General features: G+C 50.6%; 1 protein-coding gene across 18 annotated transcripts in view; it reads left to right on the forward strand.

Annotated features, from left to right (window-relative positions):
• MSI2 (musashi RNA binding protein 2) overlaps positions 1 to 17,119 on the forward strand; it is a 236,696-nt gene extending 219,577 nt beyond the window's left edge. For 7 of the 18 annotated variants that reach the window (XM_054166717.1, XM_054166722.1, XM_054166719.1 and 4 more), the window contains 3 exons: positions 11,968 to 12,176; positions 14,095 to 14,172; positions 16,834 to 17,119. In XM_054166717.1, coding sequence (XP_054022692.1) covers positions 11,968 to 12,176; positions 14,095 to 14,136 — 251 coding nt within the window. In that variant the 3' untranslated portion in view covers positions 14,137 to 14,172; positions 16,834 to 17,119. Of the gene's footprint in view, positions 1 to 11,967; positions 12,177 to 14,094; positions 14,173 to 16,833 lie in introns of those variants that run through there. The other 11 variants (XM_054166723.1, XM_054166725.1, XM_054166729.1 and 8 more) reach the window with 5 other exon arrangements.
• Positions 17,120 to 21,875: the final 4,756 nt, after the last annotated feature.

Consider the following 21,875-nt stretch of genomic DNA (forward strand, 5'->3'; position numbering starts at 1 on the left):
CAGCTGAGGGAGCTGGGGGTATTTAAGTCTGGAGAAGAGGAGGCTGAGGGGAGACCTTATTGCTCTCCACAGCTCCCTGAAAGGAGGTTGGAGCCAGGTGGGTGTTTGTCTCTTCTTCCTGGTATCAGGTGATAGAATGAGAAGAAATGGCCTGGAATTTAGGTTGGAGATGAGGAAAAATTTCTTTGCTGGCAGAGTGGTCAGGGATTGGAACAGGCTGCTCAGGCAGGTGGTGGAGTCCCCATCCCTGCAGGTGTTGGAGAAATGTGTGGCCATGGCACCTGGGGCCATGGCTTGGTGGCCGTGGTGGTGTTGGGTTGCTGGTTGGACTGGATGATCTTAGTTGCCTTTTCCAACTGAAACGATTTGTATGACAGCCCTGAAACAGCCAATTATTGGTGTTTGATTTCCTTTCTCCCAGCGGCGGCGCGGGGCCGGAGCTCTTGGCCGTTGTAATTAGACTTTGTTCCGCGCTCGCCGCAGACGAGGCATTGTGAAGTTTGAAATGGGGCTTCAGCAGGAGCTCTCCAGGGCAGTGAGATACTTGAGCACTTCTCATGCATTTTAATCACCAACGGTGTTCAGCCCTTGCTGAGCTGAGCTGAGGGCCGGCTCAGGCTGGCAGCACTCGCAGGCTGTTACCCATTAGTGGAGCAGCCACTAAATGGGACGCGTTTTACTGACACACTAACTGTTGTGAGTATTTTCATGCTGATTCTCTCCCCCAAAAAGCTTTAAAAGTAAATACATAATTACAGTTACTTCTCCCTCTCTCTCCTTTCTGAAATAGAAAACTGAAAGAGCAGCAGTGGAGTTTTTCCTTGCAGCAGATGTTAGCCTGCATCTGGCTCTGGCGTAGCTTGAGGAGCGCAGTGGGTTGTTAGTTGCCAGAGAATGCAGAATTGGTCTGCAGGTATATAGCTACTGGAAAACCATAAACTCTCACAGCTGGCCCTTCTTAAGAGCATTTCCTGATAGCTAAGAGACCAGAGCTTTGTGTCATGAAGACTCTTGGGTGTCTGTGCCTAGCTGAGGGGTTGGGCTACCCTCTTCCAGCAGGGAAACTGGGGTCACAAACTCTCCCCCAGTCACCACATGGGGGCCAGCAGCTTCTCTCTGTTTCCTCCTCGGTGAGCTCAGGTTTTCCTTTTGCAGCAGCCCAAGCCCCCTTGCTCTGCCTGGCTCAGATGTGGCCTCAGTTCCTGGCTGGGCAGGTCTGCTCAGAGTGCCCAGCACCTCTCTCTGTGCAGGTGCCTGGGGCAGGCTGTCCTTCAGGAGCAGGTTTTTGCGGGCTGGATTTCTCTTCTGTTACCTGGATGACCCTCCCTGTGCTCCTGGATGACCCCCAGTGTACTCCTGAGCATCCATCCATCTATCCTTCCACTCAGGAGGGTCCATCCGCAGCAGGAAGGTGCCCCCCAAGCAACGCCCTCCTGCTAAGGCAGCTTAAAGCACGCAGCCAAACAAAGGCCCATTTTTGGTTTAATCTTGCTCCTGTATTGTCTGTTATTGTACAAAAGGCTTCAATTTCAAATTAGCAGGAGTGATAGCCAGTTAATGTGGTACAGTGGGAGGCCGGAGTTTCTGTTGCTATGGCGATGGAGTTCGGCTCATTTGTTTTGTAGATGAGTAATTACTACGCAATTAGAGTAGGCTAAAAATAAAGGGGCCTTTTGTTCCCTCTTACTCATTAATATTAATAAAAGACCTGTCCAGGCTGTGGTAAACAATTAATGCAGATGTGGTTGCCCCTGGTAAAAGCAGCGAGGGCTTTCGCGGTACCCAGCGCCAGGCGGAAGCGCCGGCGTCGCCTGGCTGAGCTCTTCCTCCGTTTTAAGCAGAGAAATGATTAGAGAGAGCCCTGGGCTCACCCAGCATGCCCATCTTTAGACCTCGTTTGCCAGCTGGGTGGGTGGTAATGAGTGTTAGAGCCGAGTGTGCAGAGCTGGGCAGCAGGCACAGCAGCAGGGTCAGGTCCTGCGGAACAGTCGGTTGTGTGCCAGGGAGCAGCGGCAGCGCTGCCCCCAGGCAGAAATCTCTCCATTTATCCCAGGCCTGGCGTTGCACAAGGGTGAGCACAGGACTGTGCCCTCTCCGGTGAGCAGCACTGGCTGGGGGATGCCCTGGTGCGGGGGCTGCTCTGCTGTAGAGCCAGGGCTTGAGCAAAGAGCTTGCCCCACAACCCGAGCACAGGAAGGGGCCTGGAACGGCGCCGGTGCTGCACGTTACGAGTGCTCAACACCAAAACAGAGGGGAAGGAAACTATCCCAAGCATCTGATGTGAAGTCTGTAAAGATGAAAGCGCACCAGATTGTAAATGAACGGTAAGAACAGTTACATTGTTGGAGAGATGTGTTAGGAAGACGACTAGACAGAGTTTGCCTCTCTTCTATTTGCTCGTCTGGGTGCAGCCGGTGAGCGTCCCTTGTCAGCAGGGAGGGACAGCAGAGCAGCTCAGAGCCAGCTCATGGCCAGCCCGGCGGCCATGGGGCGACTGTGGGGTGATCAACCCCCTCCCCGGGGTGCTCAGCACCCCTGGAAAATGCCATTGGTAAGGTGGAACCTCTACAACGGGCAGCAGAGGCACCTGAGTACCCCCAGGCTGACCCCTTCCAGTGTGGTGCTGGGGGGGTGGGTCGCAGACAACTGGAACCGCATCCCTCCCAAACCGTTTAACTAATGGAGGGAAACGCAGCAGAGCCTTTGTAAGGTCGACATTTGTTTGTTGTTAAGGATCTAATTAGAAACATGAGAGGGAGCTGAATGGCTGCTTGCTCGGCTAATTAGCGACATGCACGAAGCCCACTTTGAACTTCAAGGACACAAAGCTATTAGCGCTTACATCAAAAATGGATTAAACTTCTGTGCTTTTATAATGATTAAAGATGAGCTGCTGGAGAGGAAATCCTTTTGTGAGGCTGTGACAAGAGCTGGCTCCCTGATTGCCGCTTCTCCAAGCGCAGCTTTGTGTGGCCTCGGCCCCGCGCGAGTGACACGGCAGCCCGGGCGCTGTGATGAGGCAATAAATATTGATTGCTCCCAAGGACCTGACAGCCGGGCCGGCAGGGCACCGATTTGTCCTCCTGCCTATCTGCAGGGCTTAGGAAAGCTGGGCTTTGATACGCTGAAGCTTGTGTCTTGTCTCCTGCACATCAGCAGCTTCCGGAGGTGGCTGTGGCTGATGCTTCAGGTCCGGTGCTGAGCGGATGCAGGAGCTGCTGGCGTGCCTGTGGCACGCAGGGGAGGGACGGGCTGGGGGTTGTAAAGCACCAGCTGAATTCCGAGCTTGCCCAGGCTCGGGGAGAACACCCAGCTCTTGCTCTCTGCTCATCTAACGTAGCTTAACAGTTGCTTTTTGTGTCCAAGCTGCCTGCTCAGCATCTCTGCTGGTTCCAGAGCAGATGTCCCTATGCCACACCGTGCAGAGAGGGCACTGGGGCTGTGTTGTGGGTGCCACAAGATACCAACTGCCAATGTCACCCCGAGGTGTCCAGCTCGGTCCCATCAGGTTGATGGGACCAACAGGCTGCCCAGGGAGCTGGTGGAGTCCCCACCCCTGGAGGTGTTCAAGAAACCTGTGGCTATGGCACCTGGGGACAGGGTTTAGTGGCTGTGGTGGTGCTGGATTGGTGTTGGGCTGGGTGATCCTGGTGGCCTTTTCCAATCAAAACAATTCTGTGATTCTAACAGCCTGGGCTGCTAGGAGGAGCAGGTCTGGGTGGTGTTGGTGCTGGTCCACAGCTCCACGCAGGGGCTGGGTGCAGGCAGCACTGGGGACAGGGCTGGCAGAGCTCTCTTGTCGAGCGCTGCTCACTTCCAGCCGTAATTGCTGAGCCGGGAACCTGCTCACCCCCCACTGCTTTCTGTCGTTATCCTGCCATGTTTTGATGTGTGAAGCTGTTTCCAGAGGGGCCGTGGAGGCAGAACAACCTTTTAAAGTGTGACTGCAGATAGAAAATAACGTACAAATAGTGCCTTGTTACAGCAGATAGCTGCTCTCAGTGTCTCTTGGCCTCATCACCACTTATTTTACTGATGAGCCCGACACTTGTTTTCTTTTTTTCCCCCCCTTTTCCCCTGTAGGGCAAATACAGCTGCAGGGGAGGGACAACTGCTGCCACTACCCAGGGCTGCCTGCCTGCTCCCCATTACAGAGCCATGTCGAGGGGGGGACAGGGGAGGCACGAAGCGCACAGGTTGATTTTCCAGAGTCAGGACTGAGCTGGCTGTCATAAGCAAAAGATCTCCAGCTCCGAATAGTTGCAGAGGAGCTCTGTCTGCCACAGGCTTTTTCCAGGGAGCTGTTTGCTTTTCAAGTCAGCCTGGGAAGAGCTGGAGCGAAGTGCTGCCTGGCAGCTCCCCGCCGGAGCCGCGCTAAGTGGCACCTCTAATTGTGACGCCGGGGTTATTTGTTTTGCTGGGTTGTCTCCCACTCTCTCTTGCAGCTAGTTGGGGGCTGTTTGTTCATTGTTGCTCTCCAGGATGGCTGTGTGTTTCCAGCTCATTATTTCTGAGACGTTTTGGAGTCGGAGCATTGATCTGAATTGGAGGTGCTGCCTCAGACATGAAACAGCACTGGATGTAAAAGCTGAGCTACAAGGCAGTGAGGCTTGCCGTGGTTCAACCTGACCACAAACGAGCATGTTTGTGCCTGGAGCTGGATGCCTTGATTGGTGTAGGCGGGGGGGGGGGGGAAGAAAAGAATGAATTAAAAAGCCTGAATGTGAGCATTTAATTCTGTGTGTGCCTCTGCACTCCTGCAGCCTCGATGGGCAAGGGAGAGCCGGGAGCAGCGACGTCTTATTTCAGACTGGCATTAATTTGTGCATCCAATCTCGGGTAAATCACAGCCTGGCCGTTTGTTAGCATCTCTGCGAAGCAAGGTACAAGCTCCCATTGAACACAGAGAGCATTAGCTCCGGCCAGGCTGTCTCTAATGTGGGTGCAGTGCCAGCTAATGATATTTGTAAGGCTCTAAGCACTAATGATGTCAGATTTGCATGTGGCGCTGAAGTTCTCCTGCAGTCCATCCCGTGGCTGCTTATTTAATGTATCAGCATCACACTGTGACTGCTGCTCTGTTGGTCATGGGCTCTACTGCATGGCCATTAGTGCTCATGCTTCAGGACACACAGATCCCTAAGGAAAGAGGGGTGAGATCTCCCTTGCACCAGTCACCATGGTTTTCCTGTCATGTTCTCTGCAGTGGTTGCGCCTGGGCTGCTGCAGAGGCAGCGCAGCAGGCTGGAGGCTTGGTAACAGGTGATGCTCCCTCCCTGAACATCTTAAGACCCAGCAGTAAATCCCAAGTGACTCAAAATGCCTCCAGGCCGTGGTGTAGTTCCCAGTCCCAACTAGGCTCTTTGAGACCCTGCTGTGCAGCATTGCCGAACCCCTGGTGGGCAGAGGGATGGGGGGTGCCAGCTCACCCCTCTGGGCTGCTGCCCAGCAGCACCTCCCTGCCCTGTGCCCCCATCCCCTGCCTGTTCCCATCCCTGTCAGCAGCGTTCAGTGTCATGATATCATTTACTCCTTGGAGCTGGAGGACGATGTTTGCAGTGTGTTCTATGAATTTTTCATAGAGACAGGAAAAACAGCCTAATCTTGTGAGCTCTGAGTCTGGGTAGTGGGTAATGGCTTTGATTTAAAGCATTTTGTCTTAATGATAGTTATATTGAAAATTTCCTGCTGCTTTCAAGCACGTGTAGTTATTATCATAAACACTGATGGTAGCACTGCCTGCCAAATTGTGCGTGGCTGTTTATGGTAGATGAGAGAGTCATCCAGAAATTAGAGTGCTGCATCAACAAGTTGTCAAGAAGCTGCTCTCTACTGACAGCCACCACGGGGCCAGTCCAGCAGCCAGCCAGGAGGACCTGGGAGGGAAGAAGTGACCGGTGCTGGGTGTAGAAAGGAGCCCTCTCTGGGAGGTGCAGGAGGAGCGGCATCAGCTGGGTCTCTGGGAGCGTTGGTTTAGCACTGAGCTCACACATGTGCGGCTGGGGGGGTCCCAGTGCTACCCACAGATGTGTCTCTGTGGGATGCAGGGTGGGGATGTGGGTGCCTGTGGATGAGGAGAAGCTGGGACAGGTCCAAGCAGCTTGGTTGTGGCCTCAGCTGCTCTCTCGAGTGCAAGCTGTGTTTCTGGCTGTGATGAGAGGCTCTGTATCTCAGCCTGAAGCACCCTGCCTCATCCCCCAGAGGAGAGCCAGCAGATCTCCCAGCAAATCATGCAGTGGTTTCTGTCAAACCTGAGCTCTTTCTTGCCTGTGCAGTGTGGCTGAGAAGGCTGCCACTGGTGTCTGCAACTGCATTGTGCACCCTTCTGCATCTCCTCCAGACTTGAAATGCTGATGGTTGCTGTGTGTTAAACCACAGCAAAAGCAGAGCGGTTAATCGAGAGACCACTGCCTCCCCCCACAGTGGTGTTTAAGTCTTTGGGGTTTGATGCTGTAGAAGGGAGGTGGTCACCAAAGGCTCAGTGTGGGCTGTGTGGGGACAGTGAGCCCCAGGCAGTGCCTTACACCTCAGGATGCACTTCACCTGGTTGGTTTCCTTTGAAATACAACAAACTCTAGAGGTCCTGGAGAGTGTTTTGGCATCACATCTCACTGAGCAGACCCTGAGGGGCTGCCCATCAGCCCCACACCCTGCACATTCTCCTTGTAGGCCACTGATGTCGACACCCTGACGTTTCTCCTTGTCCCCCACTCTTTCCCTTCCTCACTCCTGGCTGAAGGGAGTTTATTTGGGTGGGATTTCAGTGCCTGGGCTGTGGTGCTGTACCCCGGTGCCCTCTGGGCCCCCGCGGCGCTGGGCTCCCGGTTAGCGTAACACCACTGCTGGCTAAGGCAAATGTCATCCTGAATCCTGACTTAGCAATTCCTCCAGAGTTCATGGCAAGCCAGTTTATCTTGCAGTGCTGACCTTTGCTGTTGAAGGCGGATTAGAGCACGAGCAGGGGCTGTGTTAACATGGCAGGCTGCAGGAGAAGGCACTTGATAAGCGAGCTCCAGCCCTGCTCCCAGCAGAGCTCTTCGAGCCTCCCATCTCTGCATGATCCTGGGCTGCCAGGTGCATTTCAGGCTCCAGCTCTCAGCTCCTTGACATAAATCAGTTGTTGTCCAAACACTGCGTTGAGAAGCATCTCAGGCACGTGTGGCAGCTCTGCTAAAGGAGGCCCAGGTGAGCCAGCAGTGGAATGGCCTGGGAATAGCCTGGCTGCTGAAGCACTGCCTTGAGTTCATGGATGCTTCTTAAAATTCTCTCCCAAATCATCTTTATTTTAGCAGAAAGGCTTTCAGTAGATCCTTCTCTGAGGAGGCACAGCATGGGTAGAGGAGAAGAGTGCAGTGAACGTGCATGGCTGCACCAAACGTGTCCCCAGGACGAGGCCCCAGGGGCAGGGAAGTGGAGCAGCCCCTGGCTTGTGCTGTAGCCAAGCTGAGCCCTGTGAGCTCTGAGCACTGGCAGTGCTTTGTGGCAGGGCACCAAGTCTGAGCTCCTCTTATCCATTTCCAGCCTTGTCAGCAGGGGCATTTCTCTTCCCATCACCTCTGGGAGCTGGAGGCAGTACCAGTGTTTGTCGTGGTCCTCCCAGCCCTTCCTTCAGACAGGGTCCAGCTCTTGCTGTGCACAGCAGACCTAAATTCCACCAGCACCAGCACTTTGCATTTAGAGAAAGCCTCTTCTGGGGCTGCTTTATGAACCCACATTTGCTTCAGTGTCTTGTGCTCCATCTTGCTTTCCCTCTTCACTTTTCAGTGTTCCCCAGGCTGCCACAGCAGTGGGCAGGGTAGAGCCTGAGGCTGTCCAAAGCCTGTCCCTCTGGCCCCCAGGCACACCTTGACTTACTGATCAAAATTCACAGGCTCAGAGCCCTTTCTGTAAGAAGACCTCAGCAAATTCCAAGTGCAGCAAACGAGATTAAACTTCCTTGTTCCCAGCACTGCCACAGCTCTTGGCTGCTGGCTCTTCATCTCCACAGGCACAGGAAGGAGCTTCTGTAGCCCAAAGGATGGGGGATCGTTGGGGCTGAAGAAGATAAGAGTTGGTTAGCTGTGACTTGCAGACACATCTAATCTTTTCCACATCTCTCTTGACCTTGATCTATCACAGGACTTCCTGGTGACACCTGGGATTGCAAATTATGCAGAGGAAAAAAACAACCTTTGAGTTGGAGACACTCAGCTGCAGCCTCAGAGCTGTGAAAAGGTCTGGTGCAGGATGGTTTCCTGTGTAATTGGTTGGCAAATAGGACCTGAACCTTTCAGAGCCTGTTGGAAATGGGTACTTTGACTGCCAGGACTTGCTGAGTGCTGCTGGTCCTTGGAAGGGGAGGAGATGGCCCTGCCAACCCCCAAGGCAACGTCGAATCAGTCTGATGAGTCCCCCCAGCAAAGCAGAGTCAGGAGGTACTTGGATAGCTCAGCCAGTACCTCTGCTGGGAGCAGGCAACAGCTCAGGCTTTGCTGCTGGGCTCCAGCAACTGGCATCAAGACATGGCCAGAGGTGCCCTCACATCTCCTGGGACAGCACAGGTCCCTGATGGCTCTTCAGAGACATGGTTCCAAACTTCTGCTCTTAATTATTTCCTGTTCCAACCGCAGGATGTTGAGGAAAGTCTCAGCTTGCTCCCAGCCTGCAAGGGATCAATCCTAATGCTCTGGGATTCCTGCAGCTCCCAGCAGCCCTGGCTCTTGGACAGCTTCTGCCTCCTCCAGCAGCTGAGCTGATGTTGGGAACTCTGTCATAAAGCTTCATGTCTCCAAAGAGTCTGAAGATTTCTTTGAGGACTGAAACAGTATCTGGAGTCTGGAGGCTTTGGGGTTGGTTTTTTTAATTCTTCATTTTAGTCTCTCATTACTGCAGGTTTGTGTGGAACAGATTTGTTTCCAGGTTGTTTCTTACCAGAAGCCATCACGTTTTGTGTGCTGGGAAAGTTGTTGAAGGTCCCTTTGCTGTTGTTTCAAAGTGCCTCTGGCTTCAGCTGAGCTTATGTGCAGAAGACAAATATTTAGCAACTCACCATGGCTGGGTGCATCCTTAAAATCCATCTGTCTGAGGAGTGCTTGGAATTCTGAGAGCTTAGAGATGTAAATGAGAGGCTGGGGTAGGATGTCTGGGGACAGAGCATCTCTCTCTGGCTGCTCAGTCTCCATTTGCTCTTCTTTTGATGAGGTTTCAGGACATGGCAGAGCATGGCCTCTTGTCACCTATGCACAGTCCTCTGGACTGAACAGGTTGCCCAGGGAGGTCATGGGTGGCCCTGGAGGTGTTCAGGGCCAGGCTGGATGAGGCCTTGAGCAACCTGGGCTAGTGGGAGGTCTCCCTGCCCATGGCAGGGGGCTTGGAACTGGATGATCTTTAAGGTCCTCTCTGAGCCAAACCATTCTATGAGTCTATGACTCCTTTGGGATAATGCAGAGGAGTGTCCCTGGGGCTGCCTGCTGTGTGTCCATCTGGTCCATCAGCCACAGCTCCCCCGTGGCTCCTGAGCACGTGGCATGTGCTGCTGCTCCCCGTGGTGGCCATGGCACTGGGTGGCTTGGGGCACCACCTGGGCAGTTGGCTGGGGCCGAGGCTGGTCCCTGCTCCCGGCCCCGAGGCAGTGATGGTGCAAAGGGCTCTGCTGGTGCTGCTGGGGGGGTTGCAGGAGGGTTTTGCTGGCAGGATCCCCCCGGCTCTGCCTGCCGCGTCCCTGCGCCGTGCTCCTGCCGCCGCTCGGAGCGGCCAACTGGGCTTTCTGTGTGACTTGGCAGGAAAATTCCCATCCATTTTATTGAACCAGAAGGAAGAAAAGGGGGGGGGGAAGAGTGCTAGCTTATAGTAATAAAGGGCTTTTGAACATCTCAGCTGGATATTTTTCTTCACGAGCGAGAAGGCCAAATGTTATCTTGACATTTAATCTTTAATAATAAACCAGGCGCTTTGTTTGCCAGCGCATTCCAAAATCTGTTTACTCTCTCATGCCTTATTTCTTTTAACTTGCTAGCTTAGATGTCCTACTTACCCTGCCCTGCTGCCAGCCCAGAGCTGCATTAAATCATTTATTTTGTGAAATCCACTTTCCAGCCATTGCAGGGCCAGCAGCTGGGGGCTGACTGGGCTTTTTCTGACCAGTTCATTCCTTCCTTTGACAAATGGAGACCTCCTGGGAAGGTGACACAGGGGGAAGGGGCCAGGGCAGGAGAGGTGGTGGCCCAGCTTCAAACCCGGGCTGAGCCTAGCCCAGCCCACAGGAGGTGCTGCCAAAGCCTTCCCCCGGGCTGCTCTTGCTGCGGGAGCAGGGCTTTCTCCTGGGCTGGTGTCCATCCCTTCGGCTGGGCAGTGTGGCTCGGCCCTGCGGGCTGGCAGCTGAGGGCACTGCAGGCTGTCAAACTTGGCAAACCCTTTTAGTGCTTGATGAAGATGCGTAGGAGGTGGCAGCCAGAGGAAAAGGCTGAAGGGATCTCAGTGCAGCCTCAGCCGTGGAGGAGATGGGGTCTGCCACGGGGTGGGTGCCTGCTTGTCCTGGCACCTGCCGCTGCCAGGGGAGGCTGTGGTGTTGGTCACCGTGTCCAGGCCGGGCCCATCCCTGGGTGTGTGTCCAGCAGCATGTTCAGCCTGGGAGGCTCAGGGTTGGCTGTTAGCTGTCTGCAGTGCCTGCCCACGGTGGGGCGTGAGGTGGTAGCTGGCGTGGGCAGGGAAGGCTCTGTGCTCCCAAAGGACCTTGCAAGGACCATCCAGGGGTAGCTCCAGCTTCCCGCAAGCCATCTCCATCCAGCTCCTCCTCCCTGTCCGCTGACTTTTCTTTTGCATTGAAACTTCTTCCTCATGAATTTTACATCCAAGAGCAACTGTGAGAGATGCCAGAAGCCTGCTCATCTAACATGCTTTGATACCTAAATTTATTCTTCAGTCTCATTCTTATTTACATTGTTTTTCTGTCTCCAAAAACCAAATAATAATATCTATAATAAAGGGAGGGAACAAAACCAAAAACCACCACTAAAATTTTCTTGTCCTTCCACACTGGGAGGTGAGTTGTCACACACCCTCTGGAATTCTTTATTTGTTTTAATTTTGCTTTTGATCTTTATTATTTCTTTGTTTCATTTTGGTTGCTGTCCCAAGCCTGGGTTTGGAGACGAAGGTAGAGCTTCGCTCTCCAAATCAAAAGGGGAAAAAAACAACAACAACAGAACCTTAAAATACTCAATAAAAACTTCCCCCCCCCCCTGCACCACCACCACCTTCTCCTTGGTCATCTCAAACCCAAAAACTAAATCCAGACTGTTCCATTCCATACCATCTAAAGAAAAACAAACCAAACCCCAAACCCAACCAACTCTCGAAGCTGTTTCTGATTTCACCGGGCGGGTTTTTTTGTCCAAAAGCATCGAATGGATCCAAAAAACAAACCCCAAAACAAACCCCAAAACCAAGCAATTTTCCATTGAAAAGTGATTTGCTGTCGACATTCTAATATCAATATTACCACAATGTGTAGTCTCAAACTTAGTTCCTTTGTAGTTTGCATGGGATGTGAATGCTGTCTCGGCGTGCCCAGACCTAGAGAACTTTGTTACTACTGCATGAGCATCAAGTCAGATGTTGAAAACTACTGATGATATCTCGTGATAAGTTGGTGAAACTGAGCACCTCCAGTCTCTGGTTGCAGTAGTGTGGTGAATGATTGTTCTTTTCTTTTTTTTTCCTTTCTTTTCTTTTCTTTTCTTTTCTTTTTTTTCCCCCTTTTATTGGTTTGGTTTTTTCCTTAATATATATCCATATATATATATTTTTGGAGCTCTAAGCTTCGTAGTAGTCCGGGCTGACTCTTCTCCAGTACTTGCTCTCCTTTCGCATGGCCTTGGTTAAGTGTTAGAAGTTGGGCCTAGGCTGTTGATTCTGGTGTTTGGCTTTGTACTACCGGTGCATGCCCGGCGTCTGGCCTCATACCCAGCTTTATTCTCTGCACACCAGTCTTGAATAGCTACAGTGCTCAACCGAATTTTGGCGCACCCGCTTCCCCGGCAGGCTCCAACCCAGCCCGACCCGGAGGCTTCCCCGGGGCCAACAGCCCAGGGCCCGTGGCGGATCTCTACGGCACGGCCAGCCAGGACTCCGCCGTGGGTAACTACATAAGCGCCGCCAGCCCCCAGCCGGCCTCCGGCTTCGGCCACGGCATCGCCGTAAGTACCGTGCCTGGGCGCCCCCCGCGCGGCTCGGGGGTGGGCGGAGGGCGGGGGGTGTCTGTCCGTGACCCCGGGGGGGTTGTGTTGGTTCCTTGGCTGGTCGAGACCTGATGGCGAGCGCGGCGCCTTGCTGCCGTAACCTGCTAGAGCCCTGCCCAGCCCCCTGCAGCTGCCAGCTACCGGCTGGCCTGGAGGAGCTCCTCTGGGGCCTCGCGAGGCCAAAGCTGGCACACTGCAAAAGGAGATGTCGAGTGGCTATGGGGGTTAAAGTTCCTGCTTAAAGGACCAGGAACGACCCCTTCCTGGAGGCCAGGCTGGATGAAGCCTTGAGCAACCTGGGCTGGTGGAGGTGTCCCTGCCCATGGCAGGGGGTGGGAACTGGGCGATCTTTAAGGTCCCTTCCAACCCAACCATTCTATGTATCCATGAATCCCTGCTGGTCCTGCTCAGTGCACAGGGCTTGGACTAGATGACCTGGAAAGGTCCTTTCCAGCCCAAGACATTGTACAACTCTGTATGGCTTTATCTCCACCCAACCACCTGTCCCAGCTGATGCTCCCATTTGTGGATAACACTCTTGTCCCAGATCCCACCTCAGTGAGCAAAAAGTGGCTCATTAATTTGTCCAGCAGGACCTCAGGATTGCCCACAGCCACCATGGCAAGGGGATGATTGTCCTGCCTGTCCCATTCCCCATCCCTGTAACCACAGCATCCCTGTGGACCAGGGTTGGTGGCTGACATTTGCTTGACCTCCTGGGTCACTTCCAGCATCAGTGAGAGCCCTTCAGACCTGCAGGTTATGAGCAAGTCGCTTCCGTGTGGCTGTCAGGTCCCCAGCAGAGCTCCTGGCACAGCTCTGCAGCCTCACTAATGATGGGCCCTGGAGATTCGCTTCCCGGAGCTGCATGCTGTGGTGTGGAGCTGGCGCTGGTTTACCTCTGTGTGTTAGCATGAATGTGGTCACACCTCTTTGGTGGCTGTCAGTCTCTCAAAGGACACTTGAAGTCCTTCCCCTTTTCCTAGTGAAACAATGAGATTTTTTTTTTCCTCTCACACCATGAATGTGGCAAAGTGCAGAGGCCTCCCCCAGGACCCCTCAGACCCAGCAGAGAGTTTCAGTCTCTGACTGAAGTGGCTGAGTGGGGAGAGCGGGAGTGTGGTGCAGACAAAGCTGCTGACACGGTGTTACTGCTATTGCATAAGCAAGCAGTGCCCTAAAAGACAAAACCCCACTGCCTGGGTTTGTGCTCCAATCCCATCCCGGTCCTGCCTCTCCTGAGGTCACACCAGGGCCCTGACAGTCCCTTTGGATCAATTCTGGTACCAAAGGTGGGATGTTACTGCTCTGCTAAGAGCAGCATCACCTTAAACTGCCATCTCGCGCCACTCGTCACACCTCTGCCTTCCATTTTTCACCTCAAGCACAGGACCTGCTTGCTCCTGAGAGCTTGGGCACTGCCTCAGCAGCAGCCTGGTTTGTCAAGGACCAGGACACGAGGTGCAAGCCTGGGATTTGTCTGCACTAACAGGTCTCCAACAAACCGTTTTGTATTTGCCTTGCAGATTGGCAGCCTCTGAATTTCCCCCCAATAACTGCAAACACCCCCCTAGCTTCCCCCCGCCCCCCATCCATATTTCTTTAACCCTCTCCATTTACTAACATTTAAGAAACGAAGAAGGGAAAACCCAGAGCTGATTTTTGCCAACTGGGGGAATGAAGAGATGATGGTCTTGGAAAGGTAACGCCCGGGTCGAGCACACCCAAGCCCCGGGTGAGCAGGAGAGCTCTTGGAAATACCTGTTCATGCTGGCAGCAGAGTCTTTCGAGTCCTTTGATAATTTCTTGCCAAAATGAATGACCTTCTGTTCCCCTCTCACCAGCACTGATGACCTTAACAATTGTGCAATTTTAGGGCCCTTTGATTGCCACGGCTTTTACAAATGGATACCATTGAAACGTTACACATGGGTGGTTGCCATCTCACTTGGAGGTATTACAGCATATCCCATTTGTACTTTGTGCTAAGCTACCATCTCCCCCTATATTTACTTTCAATGAATGATATTTTTTTTTTCACCTTCATTTCCTCTTTCCTTGGCCTTTAATCATTCCTTTCTGTGATTTATGTTGATTGGAATCAATCTCACAGGTTGGAAACTGGAAGACAGATCAGGGAGCTAAGCCCTAATCCCATTTTGACAGGCCTGACGTTCAGAACAACGATCTGGAGAGCCAGACCCAGCCCTCCCCAGTCCCAGAAGCCTGTGGGTGGATGACCAAAGGCCAGCAGGGAGCATCCTGGTGGCCGTTAGGGACCTGCCACCCACGCGCTGGTCAGAAACCAGAGGAGGCCCAGTGCTTTGCTACTGAGAAGCCATCGCTCTTAATTAAGTGCTGTGCCAAATGTAACAGCGAAAAAGATAACATTGTAACTAGCAACCATAGAGCAATTATCAAGATTAAAAAAAAATTAAACCTAAGCAAATTAAATTAAAGACATTACCTGAGCAGGGCCTCCTTGGATCGCTGCCAGTTTCCTACCCTTTGAACTAAGCTCAACTTAATTAAATGTTTCATTTTAATTTTTTTCATATATATTATTATAATTTTTTTGGCCTTTGGCATGTTCCTCTTTGCAAACAAATACCCTCCTTACACCACCAAGAGCAGAGGAGATTAGGAAAGGCAGTGGATGCCAAGCAGGAGTTCCCCCCGCCCCGGGTAGCTCAGCACAGGTTTGCCCCTGGAGCGCCCGGTCCAGGCAGGGCTGTGTGCTGGGGGTGGCAGCTTTGGGTTCTCTGCCTCTTGCCCAGCACAGCCTGGGCAGTGTCACACCTGCAGCAGGTTAGAGTTACAGTTAGCCAGGGGGCTGGGCACTGTGGGAAATGTTTGGAGGCTTCAAATTAGGTAAAAATAGATTTTGGCTAAATAGTAGGGAGCGGGGGGGAGGGTTCTGCTTGCCCTTCACACCCACAGGCACCCGAGAGCACCTACAGTTGTCCCACCCAGCCAAGCGGCATGGGGAAGAGCAGAAGTGGCATAAGCACTCCTGCCTTAGCCCCTGTTCTTATTTGCACCTAGCAGTAGTGTGGTCACAGATCAATGTCTCGGAGCCCTCCAGGGGTGCCGGGCTGGCAGCCTCTGTAATCAGGAGGTGGCACAGAACAGGGCTGGAGCCCAAAGCCGAGCGGCGTAGTTCACACCTGGAACGCGGCCGTGGAGGCAGCAGGGCTCAGATTCAGGGCTCAGATTCATGGCCTGTCAGCACTGCACACTCAGCACCACACATCGCTCTGCAGCCATCCTTCACTGGCCAGTAGCAAGACTCAAATCAGTAATGACTTAAAAACACAAAGTGCTTTTACTGTTGCTCATGACTAATTAAAATAGGTCTTGTGAGGAGGAAATGAGCCTTGGTATTAATTCCTCAAGGACCACTAAGTTTGAAATTTTGATTGCAGCAGCACATCCTGAGCTCCTGGTCCTTCACCCATCCCCACTGCCTGGGGCAGGATGAGGACATAGGGGATGAACTCGGCCAAGCCACAGGTCCCTGGAGCAGACACTGGCTGCAGAGGATGAGCTTGGCCAAGCTGCAGGTCCCCCGGGTAGGGATGGTGTGTAGGGGATGAGTTTGGCCAAGCTGTGGGTCCTTGGTTCAGGGACTGTCCATTCCCACAGACCCATGGCTGTTGCTGGAACCTCATCCTGGGTACATCTGGTTGGGGATGGCTTTTGTAGGTCACCCCCAGAGATATGTGACCTCACTGCAGAACCAGTCCCCTTCTATTTATTTCCATGTCAGCCTTAAGCACTGGCAGGAGCAGGGCACTGGAAGCTGAAGCCTCTGTCCTCTAAATCCCTGCAGGAGTTGTTACCTTTCGAGTGCTTCAGCCCTCAGAGGAAACTTGTTTGGCTGCAGCTGTGTAAATTCCTGGCGTAACCGGTGCCTGAGGAGCAGTTTTTGTCCTGCTGATACATCAAGTCACATTTTATTGTTCCTAATCTAGACCAGCACAGAGCTAACCCCAGCCTGCCTGAAGTCCAGGCTTAGCTGGCAGGTGGCTTTCCAGAGGGATGGAGCTGGAATGGAAGAGCAAGAGATTCATGAAATACACCTTCCCATGGGGACAGTCCCAGGAGGCTCCAGGGAGGCCTTAGAGCAGCTGCATTTCAGTATCTGAAGGGGGCTGCAGGCAGGCTGGGAGGGACTGCTCAGAAGGGCCTGTGGGGACAGGACAAGGGGCAATGGTTTGAAGCTGGAGCAGGGCAGAGCTAGGTTGGACATCAGGAGGAAGTTCTGCACAGTGAGAGTGGTGAGACACTGGCACAGGCTGCCCAGGGATGTGGTTGAGGCTCCATTCCTGGAGACGTTCAGCATCAGTCTGGATGTGTCCCTGGGCAGCCTGCTCTATGAGTGCAGGGGGGTTGGACAAGATGACCTTGGAGGGCCCCTTCCAACCCCACGCAATCTGTGAAGCTGTGAACTCCGCTGCGTTCCAGCAGGGTCGCTGCGGATTGCCCCTGGGTGTGGCTCCGAGCAGGCTGCAGCTTTGCAACCACTTTGGCGGGGGGAGGGGTTGTTAAACCTCTCAATTAACCTCAATTAACTCTGCCTCTCCTCCGTGTCCTGTGCCTGCCCTCCCCGCAGAGTCTCTCTGGATGTCCGGGCAAGACGGGGCGCAGTTTCTGAAGGGGCCCAGGTGTGGGTGATCTGATCAGACTTTGAGCACTACATCAACATCAGCGCTAAGGCAAACCAACCCGAGGTGGCACTCGACGGACTTCGGTTGTTTAAAAAACAAAATCTCTCTCATCATCTCATGAATCTGCTGTACTATAAAAACAACAGCTTTTAAAAGTATGTATATAAAACCCATTTCTTGGTCGTTTTATTTTCTCGATGGGTTCCCTTCCCCCCCTCCCCTGCCCTGCCCTGCCCTGCCCTTTTCCCCTCTCTTTTTAAAACCTCTCCGAACCGCATTTTTTGGTAGCGTTTTGCCATAGTCTCGTAGCCGCCGGGTAGTTCGAATTCTTTGTGTATCTCGCAGGAGCCTAACCATAGCCTAACTGTTTATATTAAGGGGTTTCTTTTCTTTGTCGGTTTGTTTTTCTTTCCCACCTCCCCTCCCTCTCCCTTCTGTTTTCCGTAGCCGTTGTTGCTTAAAGGACGCTGAGATGGTGACAGGAGTCTCAGCCGCCGGTGCCGGCTCTGGGGGAGCAGAGCCAGGCGCAGCTCTGCTCTCGGGGTGGCCTTGCAGGGCGCGGGGGGGGCAGGGGTGAGCAGCAAGTTCTCTGGCCCTTCTCTGTTTGTGTTTTGTTTGTGGTGTCTTCGTTAACCTAATTCTCTCTATTTTGGGCAATAAGGCAAGGACTACAAACTTTTTGTGCGTCCTTTTTTTCTATAAGTGCTTTTTTTTGGTGTTGAAGAGGCGATCTAAAGGTTTTTTGAAATTGTGACTTCTGAAAAAAAAAAAAAAGAAAAAAAAAGAAAACAAAAAAAAGAGAATAATAATAATAAATAATAATAATAATAAAAATACTGTAAATACAATTCCATTAACTACATAGAAACTATTAAGAAAGAGAAATACAAACCTATTTTTGTGATGGAGTCAGCCTGAGGCAGTTTTCTCTAGGGAAAGAAGACAAAAATACTGATCCTAAGGAAAGGGAAGAGGTAGAGCTCTGGGGCGGACTGCCGGAGCTGGCCGCGGGGCTTAGGTGATGCTCACAGACTGTTGGCTTGCTCTGTAAGGCATGGCGAGGACCTTCCAGCTCTCCCAGCCCCATCCCAGCATCCTGGCTCTCAGATGTGCACACAGCTGACACAGGAAGGCTCGAGTGGTTTCTTTGCTTAATTCCCAGCCTGCTTTCCCCGAGCCTGGCAAAGGAGCTGCGACTGTCCCAGCGAAGGCGTTGCCGGTTCAAAGCACACCTTTACCACCTGTACTTTGGCCTTGGCTTGGGGTTGGGGGGGATGTTTTTTGGTGGGTTTTTTTGGGGGTGTTTTTTTAATGCTTTTGGTTAGTTGTTGTTTTAAACTAGGATCAACTCCCTGTCCAGCCATTTCAGCAGCTCCTCCTGGGGGTAGGTGAGGACCTCTCCTCATGCCCTTCCCACCGCCGGCAGGGCGGCTCGGAAGCTCGCGTGGTTCCACCTTTCGTTATCCATCGCTTCCTGTGTTCCCAGATTAGGGAAAATCAACTTGTGATTTTGGCTTTCTTAGATGAATTTTTTTTTGTTTTTTTAAATTTTCATTTAATTTTTTTCTTTTTTTTTTAATTTGGGAATACCTCAGTGCTACAAGTTTCACCCTAGAAGATTTTAATTTATTGTAGCTGGAAACAAGAACTTAAAATGAAAAGAAAACACACACACACAAAAAAAAAAAAAGGATTAAAAAAAAAAAAGGGAAAAAAAAAAGGAGAAAAAAAAAAAGGAAAAAAAAAAGATTTAAAAAAAAAAAGAAAGTATAAAAAAATAAAAATAATAAAAAACAAACATCATTGCACTGTGACTGGTAGGGGAAAAACTGACAGTTTCCTCTTTGCACATGTTTAATATTTGGCTGTTCTGTATATGGTCCTCTGTCGGGGGAGGAGACTTTAATGAAGGATATTTTTTAAGTTAAATTTTTTTAAAAGCCTTTGGGCAAACAGGGGCCCTGCAGCAGCAGCCTGTAGGAGTACCACAGGGTAGGTGGCATTAAGAGAACCTTACAACTGTAGCGTGGCTGTAGGCTCCCCGGGGCTGCGCTCCCCGAGGGGGACGCCGACGAGGTTTAGTAATATTTTTTTAAATTGCTAGGTTTATAAATTTGGTAACTTTGGGTACAGGCAAGTTCAAGACACTGAATGAGAACATTTGTTAAAACAAAGAAATAAAACAAAGAGCTGCTGCACTCCTATTTTTGTAAATTTTACTAACCAGTAGACTTAAGGTAGACCTTCACTAGACAAAGGTAGAGCAAGGCATCGTTAACAGAAGCAAGGCACCAGGAAAGGAGGCAAGAATCAAACAGCAAACCTGGGGATTTGGGGGTTATTTTTTTTCCCTTTTTCTTATTTTTCTTCTTCTTCTTTTTTTTTTTTTTTTGTTCCTTGATTTTTTGGTTGGCTTTTTTTTTTTTCCCCTGCCCCTCCCCCCTAAAAAACAAAGCTGATCTTTTGAGTCTGGTTTCGCTTCGTTTCTGAACAACCCAGGTTTAAAAAACCCCTAATGCTGGATTCTTTTTCACTATTGAGACTTGGTCAAATCATTGACAAAAAGAAAGGGAAAAAAAAAAAAAAAGGAAAAAAATTTTAATGGTTTTAACAATAATAAGAAAAAGGAAAAAAAAAAAAAAAGAAAAGAAAGAAAGAAAAAAGAAAAAGGCCAAACCCAAACTCCCTGCGATCCCCCACGTGCCGACAGGGAATTCTCTATGGCTGTTTTGTGTGGGTGTTGATGATGTACTGTAACTACCAGTTGGTTTTCCTCTCCATTCCCTGGCACCTCATAGAAGATTCTTTGTTGCTGATTGTTGTCTGTTTATAGTGTACAAAAAAACCAAACCACCCCAATGGCTTCTCTTGTACCAGTGCTGTCCTGATGCTTAATGTAGTGACTCTTACTCCCCTCTGCCCCGCTTTCTCTCTTCCTCTTCTAGTACATATTGGTAGGTGTATCGTAATTAAGGTTAAAACTTAGCTGTAGTTACTCAGATTTAGGACCAGTAAGGATAGGACTTTCTCTTATTTAAGTATTAAAAAAAAAAAAGGAAAAAAAAAAAAGCAAAACAACAACAAAAAATAATAATTTGGGGAAGGTTTTCCTTTGGTTTTGTTGATTTTTCTTTCCTCTTTCAGTTCTCTTCTTTCTTTCCTCTTTCAGTTCTCTTCTCTCCTTTCCTCTTTCAGTTCTCTTCTTTCTTTCCTCTTTCAGTTCTCTTCTCTCTTTTCCTCTTTCAGTTCTCTCTTTTCCTCTTTCAGTTCTCTCTTTTCCTCTTTCAGTTCTCTCTTTTCCTCTTTCAGTTCTCTTCTCTCTTTCCTCTTTCAGTTCTCTTCTCTCTTTCCTCTTTCAGTTCTCTTCTCTCTTTCCTCTTTCAGTTCTCTTCTCTCTTTTCCTCTTTCAGTTCTCTTCTCTCTTTCCTCTTTCAGTTCTCTTCTCTCTTTCCTCTTTCAGTTCTCTTCTCTCTTTCCTCTTTCAGTTCTCTTCTCTCTCTTCCTCTTTCAGTTCTCTCTCTTCCTCTTTCAGTTCTCTTCCTCTTTCAGTTCTCTTCCTCTTTCAGTTCTCTTCCTCTTTCAGTTCTCTTCCTCTTTCAGTTCTCTTCCTCTTTCAGTTCTCTTCCTCTTTCAGTTCTCTTCCTCTTTCAGTTCTCTTCTCTCTTTTCCTCTTTCAGTTCTCTTCTCTCTTTTCCTCTTTCAGTTCTCTTCTCTCTTTCCTCTTTCAGTTCTCTTTCCTCTTTCAGTTCTGTTCTTTCTTTCCTCTTTCAGTTCTTTTCTTTTTTTGGTTCTTTTCTCTCCTTTGTGTTTGTTTTTTTTGGGCAGGTTTCCTTCTTTTGCTGTTGTTTTCTTTTGCTGATCTGATGAGGTTTCAACTAACCAAAGGTCTCACAACGTTTTAAAGACAGACAAACAAACAGATAAATAAAGAACTAAACAAAAGATGCTGGCAAAACTCTTTCAAGGCATTTGTAGATCCCCACCCTTGACTCTGGAGAGGGGGATGTGCCATACTACCTTAAATGCTGAGGCTAGATATGCAAAACTGGATTTTTTTAATTTATTTTTTAGCAGAGGGAGGCAACAGTCTATGGAAAATGTTTTACTAAGAGAAAACAACTTAAAAAAAAAAGGAAAAAAAATAGAAAAAAGGGGAAAAAAAAAAGGAGAAAAAAAAATCACCTATTTTTTTAAGAATGCTCAGCAGCAACTGCTAAATCTGTGTCAATATTGCTTTAGATGTTTCTATACCTTTGGAGAAGTCCCAGTGGCCCATAGCACAAATGGTGTGGAATCTGAGATGTTTTGATGTGGCTACCTAGACTAAGGTTCACCTTAGTTAGTTTCCCCCCTGCCCCACCCCCCACCCCCATCTCGAAGTCCATTTCAAAGGGTTGAGTCTGCTCCTTTTTGGTTTGTTTGTTTGGGGGGGGGTGTTGTAAATTCCTTGGCTCCCCCTTTTTTTTAGTCAAGATCCCTCCAAGGGGTCTCTCCCTTTGCCTTCCAGACACCTCCTCTGGAGTCAGCAAAACCAGACAGCGTTCCATGGAGTTGTGTCAAGTGGGCACCCAGGACATCTCCTGGGTGTTGGGTTCATCCCCTGCTGTGTCCCAGACCTGAGGGACATTCTGACAGGATTGGATGAGGCCCTGGGCAACCAAGTCTAGTAGGGAGGTGTCCCTGCCCATGGCGAGGAGGTTGGAGCAGTGATCTCTAAGGTCCTTTCCAACCTGAGCCACTCTGTGAGTCTGAGAGTTGTAGGAAGCCACCAGAGCCTGGGTCCCCTCCTCCTGGCAAAAGAACAAAGTCCTTGGTGTTTGGCTTGATTGAAGCAAAGCCTGATCTGTCCTGATCTGTCCTGTCTTAGGGGGTGGTTGGCTGGTGGTTTTTTTTCCCCTTCATAATTGTTCATTTTTGAGTTGAATGTGTAGCTTGGGCTTTAAGGTAGCATGGCTCTCTTTGCTCTAAGTTCCTTTCTGTTTGGTTC

Source organism: Dryobates pubescens, chromosome 13, assembly GCF_014839835.1.
Source record: "Dryobates pubescens isolate bDryPub1 chromosome 13, bDryPub1.pri, whole genome shotgun sequence".
NCBI classification, from domain to species: domain Eukaryota; kingdom Metazoa; phylum Chordata; class Aves; order Piciformes; family Picidae; genus Dryobates; species Dryobates pubescens.